At 40.3% G+C, this 7,761-nt stretch overlaps 1 protein-coding gene across 2 annotated transcripts; it reads left to right on the forward strand.

Annotated features, from left to right (window-relative positions):
• The first annotated feature begins 31 nt into the window (after window positions 1–31).
• Window positions 32–7,517, forward strand: Ube3a (ubiquitin protein ligase E3A). 2 transcript variants are annotated; one of them, XM_046631306.2, is made up of 13 exons: window positions 32–699; window positions 772–949; window positions 1,472–1,607; window positions 1,694–1,874; window positions 2,826–3,191; window positions 3,298–3,608; window positions 3,696–3,899; window positions 4,017–4,316; window positions 4,439–4,639; window positions 4,730–5,007; window positions 5,129–5,345; window positions 5,441–5,676; window positions 5,774–7,517. In XM_046631306.2, exons 2-13 carry the CDS (start codon window positions 903–905, stop codon window positions 5,892–5,894), a joined length of 2,598 nt encoding a protein of 865 aa, XP_046487262.1. In that variant the 5' UTR covers window positions 32–699; window positions 772–902; the 3' UTR covers window positions 5,895–7,517. The 2 variants fall into 2 exon arrangements, with proteins under 2 accessions (XP_046487262.1, XP_046487263.1); XM_046631307.2 differs by lacking the exons at window positions 32–699; window positions 772–949 and adding an exon at window positions 1,200–1,387.
• Window positions 7,518–7,761: the final 244 nt, after the last annotated feature.

Raw genomic sequence — 7,761 nt, forward strand, 5'->3', positions numbered from 1 at the left:
CCTAAAAGGGTGAAAAATTGTACCAAATTTCATGTGTGACATGATTAAAATTAATTTACGGTTTTACCATTATACTGATCCGTAGGTTTCGAAAAATGATTACATAATCATTATTCACATATGAACAGTAGTGCTCAAAATACGTTGGATTAGAGTTGATCAGACTGCAGAATAATAAAAATTGAGCGGTCTCTTGGAAAACGAAGAATCCCGGGCTCACAGAGTCGAAGTTCGACAAGTCGTTTGCTGATATAATCGCCGAGTCGATGGACTGTTGGCGCGCTGCGATCGGAGATGAGGAAACTGTCGAGCAACAGTAAAGAGACGGCGGATAACATTGGCAGCGAAGGTGCCAAAGATAGAATCACGGTAGAATATAAATCATCGCTGGCGTTCGCGTACGCACGATACACGAGCGTGTTTCAAAGTTCGAAAAATAGTGGCGAAAGTTTTGATGTACAGAAGGAAATCAGAAGTGAACCGGGAACTTTGTGTGTGTGAGTGTGTGTTTTTTTGTTATTCCCTTAACTAAAAATATATTCATTTGTTACACAAATGAACTGGGTGATTTTCTTGCGATTGTCGCCTTCTCGCGGTTGCTGATGCTGTTCATTAGTAGCTGTTTCATCTCTCTCGACGTAAATTTCAGTGCAGTCAATATTTAACAGCGGCACGTAGTGTCGCCGACTCGTGGCTTGGGTAAATATACGAGTCACTTGTGTAATACAGTTCTGAAATTTTTGATATGTCGCTAATTGTCGTCATTTAAAGGAAACAACCCCTGGTGTTCCGTATTCGATCATCCTCCTCCTCCTCTTCTACGTCGTCGTTGTCGTCATCGTCGTTTGTACGGGCGAAAATATCACCACCGAGGGAGCAAAAATTTTCGCTATTTCCATTCTATGAGCGCGAAGGGCCAAGAGGACCCTGGAGAAGATCTGACTTCCAGGTAAAAGACCCGCCGCAGCTTCATTTCCTTTCATCTAGAGTTTAAATCCTGATTGCCAACTGTGGGTTCACCGATCTTGGTCCCACGGTAAATCGCCTCGATTTTTCCCCGTAAATTTCTATTCCCCAAGAAAATTCTAGCTCACGATCGAGATCGGTCGTGCTAAAAACATGGAATCCCTTCAGGGGCTAGAGTCGGGGGGAAGGTCCGTCGTAGAACTCGCCGTTGTTGACATGTCAGCGTGACAATGTATTTTGCGTTTTTGAGGTTATATTTAGCGTTTGCTTCCTCCTCTCGTGCCCCTGTTCTCCTCTGTCTGCACGTCCTCATGGCAATGACTAATGAATTATCCGCTCTTTGTTTACCTTTTCGAAGGTTCGTTAGTCTTATTAAAGCTACATTCCTTTTTTAAAATCTGAAAATGAAAAGAGAAATTTGGTAAGCTACAGACTATCCGAGATTCTGTTTTTCAATCAACGAGCATCACTACCACTTCTACTCGTAATTGTGCTTTCATTTCAGGGTAGGAGCTGAGAGCCCTGGCAGCGACATGAAGCGTGCCGCGGCAAAGAAACTCATTGAACGCTATTTCTATCAGTTAACAGATGGCTGTGGAAATCCACAGTGTGATAATCAGCATTGCGCATCAAGTGGGAAGGTGATAATAATTCTTCTTAGTATATCCAGTGAAAAAATGCTCTCAGTCTTTCAGAAACAGAAACTTTCACATCCCATTTTTTGTAGGTGACTAATTTGACGCCAAATCAAGCAGCTGCGCAGGCAATTCAGTTGTTTTCTCAAGAGGCACGACTATGCGATGGAACACAACCCAACAAAGTAGCGAGAACCACGATAGAGCCAGGCCCTGCATCGCTGGCGAAAAGCTTGCCAGTGAAAAGTGTAAACCCGACTTGCTCCGTCGAAGGTATTGCAACAAAATTGGAAAATAAGAACCGAGACTTTGGAGCTGTAGCATCCAACTGCCTAAACATTTCTACCGGTTCTGTTCATGGAGAAACAGATAGCTCCAAGGCCAAAAACATGCCGTGTTCATGTTTTGATGGTGCCATTGAAAATTCTAATCCAGTCTTATTGAATAAATCAGAAAACAATTTAAATATTGACAAAATTTCCGATCTCGGGGGGTCCAAGAGTTGTTCAAAAATCGATAGAACAAATACATCAATTACAGAAAAAAACAACCTTTGGGTCAGACAATATCGTTCACATTCTAATTCTAGCAGCACGTCTGGTTTGCATAATATCCATGATACACGTCATGCGCCAATTCGGCGACAAAAATACGTGAAAACCGAATGTGTATATCCGGGTAGGATAACGCGGTCTAAAATGAAGGAGGTGAAACCAACACCAAAAGATGTGGTAACAAGAAAGTCACTTGCGACTAAGAGGATTGGAGTGTCTCGACGGTCGGATAAGCGCCAGTTGCAACGACTCGTTAGGAAATTAGTTGTGTTGACATTGTACCTTAGGTATTTGGAAGTGAAGAGATCGTCTCGGTGCATGAAAAGCAATGAATTTTAACAATTTATACGTTATTTATTTGCAAAGAGAGATAAATCCTTATTATACCGTCACATTATGTATTTTGTTTTGTAATAAATGCTTTATCGAAGCTTGTTTGTGACTTATGCTTTGTTTATTACTAGTCAAAGGCAAAACAAAGCTACGATTAATGAGTAAGATTTGTGCAAAGAAGAATACGACCAGTGCTTTTCACGCTTCATTGAACTGATAAAACATCAGAGAATTTGAGATTGAAATAAGTGAGAACTACCGACGAGACGATCTCTGAGTAAATACATACATACACATTTGTACAAATTTTTTTACTTTATTTTTCTAATTTGAATAGGAAAACCAGTGCCATACTTGACAGAACCAAAGTTGTTGGATATAATACAGCAGTGTAAATCTGAAGAATCCTACTCTCTCCTCATTCGGACGTTGGGCGAAGTCTTCTCCTCTGCAGAAGCGTTGAGTCGTAGTTTTCAAAAAAGTGCAGAGAACGATTCTCCCCTTGCCGCCCTCCTTGATCGAGCTCCAGTTGACCTTCTTGGACCACCGCGAGACCTCAGTAAAGAAGCAGTAAGATCACTGCAAGGAGAAGACAAGGAAGAGGATAGCAGCGATCCTTCACCTACTGTACCCCACCCTGACGATACCAGTGTAGATTTGCCTGCAGTTAGAAGAGCCTTTACAGCACTTTGGTCGTTACCAGGTACGAGCACGCACGGAATATTGATTATTGATTCGCTTATTCGTGTTTGATGTAAGTCAGGATCGAGAATCGAAAGCTGATCACTTGATTTCGATTTGTCTCACAGGAGAGGCATTCGAATCTGCACTTGTACATGCTCTGGTTACTTTGGCAGACAACATAGAACTGGACTTGAGGGTATTTGGTATAGTGCCTTCAGATAGCACGGACAGTTTACTGAATGTGTTCCTGATAGTATTTGAGATACCAGTTTTGGGTAGCAGTGAGTATCTTGAGCTGGCATTGCATATGTTGTGCAAGGCTGCGAGCTGTCTACCTTTAACAGCACAGGCAAAGCTGGCACGCGTATGGGCACGGCATTCAAAACCTCGTCTTCAAGCGCTACTGCAAGCACTGCAGCAACTCATTACCGTTAAGGTACAACGAGTTTTTGTTGATTGCAGTGATTAGTGACCAGTGATATTTGAAAATTGATTCATTGTTATTGTTCGATTTTGCGCCAAGGTAATCGGAGGGTCATTCACTCGAGACTATTGCGTCCAAGACGCTGATACTATTACTGCCCCGACTAAGGTCATGAAAATACTGTACTATGCGAGTATGCTCGCAGGCGAACTTGATGGACCAGAATTGAGAAGAGATGAAGAAGGCGACGCGGGGGAGCTAGAAAAAACTAGTACTCAGAGAACTTCGACACAGGCTTTGCAAGTAAGTTATCTATTGATTTCTGATGTTTCATTTGTCACGTTTTCTTTTATTGCTTTGAATGATTGATGTTATTGCCGTCCTTGTCTTTAAATGAATTAATTCATTGTTTGCCCAAAGGATCCACTGGCTGTGGAATTAAAAATCTGCTCGCTGGATGCGCGAAAGCCATTTGTTCCCTTCAACGACTTTTACAACGAGCCATTGAGTGATGCAATAGAAATGGACAAAGACTTTGCCTACTACAAAAGTGAGCAGCCAAAAAAGTTCAGCTTTATGAACTATGCATTCATTCTTACACCTGCAACGAAAACACTCGGACTCTATTATGATAACCGAATACGAATGTACAGTGAGAGAAGAATGAGTTTTCTGCAGACTGTTGTCGGCCAGCCAACGAATCCCTATCTCCGATTAAAGGTATGCACAGTGTATTTCATAAACTGGTTTCAGGGATCAATGATTTTCAAATTTTTTGTATAAATAACGGAAAATTTCACGATCTGGCTAACATAATTGCAATACTCCTTTGCCCTTACCAGGTGCGTAGAGATCATTTGATAGACGACGCACTTGTTGAATTAGAAATGGTAGCCATGGAAAATCCGACGGATCTGAAGAAACAACTCGTTGTAGAATTTGAGGGAGAGCAAGGGGTTGACGAGGGTGGTGTATCAAAGGAATTTTTTCAGCTAGTGGTCGAGGAAATATTTAATCCTGATTACGGAATGTTCACGCTGCAAGTAAGATATGCGTTCTGCTTTGAATCTCTAATATTGATTGAGTGTAATAGCTTGTAGTTGATTTTTAATCTCGTATACAATCGTGAACAGGACGACACGCAAACAACGTGGTTCAATCCAACGTCGTTCGAAAGCGATGCGCAGTTTACATTGATTGGAGTCGTATTAGGCTTGGCGATCTACAACAACGTGATCCTCGACGTACGTTTCCCGATGGTTGTCTATCGCAAGTTGTTGGGAAGGAAAGGAGCCTTTGCGGATCTGGAAGACTGGAGTCCAACGCTTTACAGAAGTTTGAAAGAGCTGCTTGATTACACTGGAGAAGACATGGCTGACACATTCATGCAAACCTTTAGGGTCGGTTACAAGTGAGTCAAAAACAGGGAATGAGTGAGAGCGTCGAAAAGCAGAATAAAACAAGGAATGACAAGTAAACCATATAAGTTTCGCGAAATCGTAATGAACATATTTTCACTATCTGCCATTCAGAGATGTGTTCGGGTATGAACTTTTCCACGAGCTTCGCGAGGATGGGGATCAAATTTACGTAATGCAATCAAACAAGCGAGAGTTTGTCGATCTCTATGCAGACTTCCTCCTAAATCGATCCGTTGAAAGACAATTCAAAGCCTTTAGACGCGGCTTTCAAATGGTTACCGACGAGAGCCCGTTAGCGCTACTCTTCAGGCCGGAGGAAGTTGAGCAGGTATAACACCAATCCTTATTTCATATATTGAACCTAAGAAATAGCGTTCCGAATGAGAATATAGTGATCGAATGCGATTAATTTTCTTGATGCAGTTAGTCTGCGGAAGCAAGAACTTCGACTTTGCGGAACTAGAGGCAGCTACGGAGTACGAAGGCGGTTACACCGTCGACAGCGAAGCTGTCAGGAACTTTTGGAGGGTAGCTCACGCTCTTCCACCCGAAAGCCAACGTAGGCTGCTGCAGTTTACTACTGGAAGCGATAGAGTACCCGTCGGTGGTCTTTCGAGATTGAAGATGGTGATCGCGCGGCATGGTCCGGATTCCGATAGGTGCGGAAATCTTACTGATTATTTACCCATATGCATACTTGAAGTGCATTATTGTTCAACGAACATGTGAAACAAGATTTCGTGGTTTTCATTGCAGATTACCCATAGCTCACACTTGCTTCAACGTTCTTCTCTTACCCGATTATGGCACGATAGAGAAGCTTCAAGATCGTTTATTGAAAGCAATAAATTATTCAAAGGGATTTGGGATGCTGTGAATAAGATATACGAATAACGGAAGTAATTCAATTCAGCGAGAAAAAGAAATCTCTCCTCACCTGAACAGCTCTCCCTCTTTATTCCTTACCCATTTATTCTCAATTCGGAATATTTCAGGAAATGCTTGTTGAGCAATTAGTAGGCGCGTAAAAGGAGGAGGTGAAGGACGATCGATGTTTGCAGTTTACAAGAAAGTTGGGGGCTCGTGATCGACCATCGGGCATAGAGAAAAGAAAGTATTAACAATTCAAGAGAAGATAAGTAGAAAAGCAGCAAAAAGGTAAAGAAATCCACGAATTAGTGTAAGTCTGGTGTCTGAAAAGCGAGTAGGATACTTTTTAGAGTTTTGTCGTCGGTAGATCTTTATGGGCTCGTGTAGTATCTGCCCTTGTGTACATAATTTGTGTGCTGAATATGCGGAAAGTGTGGACGAAATATACTATATTCTGTGCGGATTTTGAGCGTCACTTGGCTTCAAATTACGACGTTTCAAGCAAGAAATTGTAGAGATATTATTATTATTATTATTATATACAATTGCATACTATTACATATATAAATAATGCATACATACTATACATAGGTATATAAAATACACCCCAAAGACAAGTGAAATGTATGACTGTGATGCGAGTGAGAATGGCGAGTATTCAGTAAGTGATAGTAAAATTAAACATTTTAGAAGTAAATAATAATAATTACTGGGTGAATACCAAATGGAATTATTCAAATTAATGATAAAAGTAAATAGACGAATCAGTGATTTACAGATCAGGTGAATCATTTTGAACAAAATCTGTAAACTATGTATACACATTTTATAGATATGTACGTTATACATGTATACATAATTGTGGTGCGTTCCAGCTATCCATGTCCACTTCTGCGATGTTGCATAAAAAAAAAATACTTTTATATCAATGTCTAAGAAATTTACAAAGTGAAAAGTTCGTTCATCTTCGATTCGGTAATCCTGCAAAATTCATAAAACTCGAAATTTAATAATGTGCTACCAGCTTATTTTGCTGCGGAAGAAGAATTACTATGAAAAATCGGCTGATTGCGCTAACGAATTATTGCAAATAAATGAACGTTTGAATAGAATTTGTGAGACAAATAGTGTCTATTCAGTGGGATTTTACATCTGCCTAAAGCGTTCAAGCATTGGCTTTTTTGCCCTGTATTTACTCGGCCAATTTTAAATGAAGACGAGGTTAAAATGATTATAGAAAAGGACACTCGTTGGAAATTGAACTGGAACGCTTTGTACCCCAAAAGTCGATGCAAGAATATGAGCTTCATAAAACGGGCATTGCTACGTAGGTTTCAAAGAGGAAACTAAAAAAAAAATCGCGTACCTATCCGTGTCTTGACATTTTTGTTTATATGCATATGAACACACAATCAATTTATACGGTAAAAATTGTCATTACCATCAATATACAAATGATATTTACTGCGCCTAATGAACTAAAAAAGAAAAGTAAGAATTAAGATAGACTAATAATTTGTATAATAAACGTTTGTAACCAGCGACTTTTCTAAAAAGGCACGCTGCACACTACACCGATGTTTAGATATATCATTAGTCGTGTGACAATAAAAGTTGTATGAAATAAGCAGTGTATAGTGTATGCATAGGTACTGCGACGAGTGAATCGCTTTATTTAAAGTGATACACATTAATACACGTAAAAAAACAGAAAGGAAGAAATTCAAAAGATGGACAACCTATGTGTTCATGCGTGTATAAGTTGTTTGAAATTACGCCAAGTATCAAATAGCGCGTGGCTATTGAGTGCAGACGTTTGTTTATCGTTAATTGTTATACACGCGACCGATAGAGCACGCAGAGCGATCTTTTCC

Source organism: Neodiprion pinetum, chromosome 6 (genome assembly GCF_021155775.2).
Source record: "Neodiprion pinetum isolate iyNeoPine1 chromosome 6, iyNeoPine1.2, whole genome shotgun sequence".
NCBI lineage: Eukaryota > Metazoa > Arthropoda > Insecta > Hymenoptera > Diprionidae > Neodiprion > Neodiprion pinetum.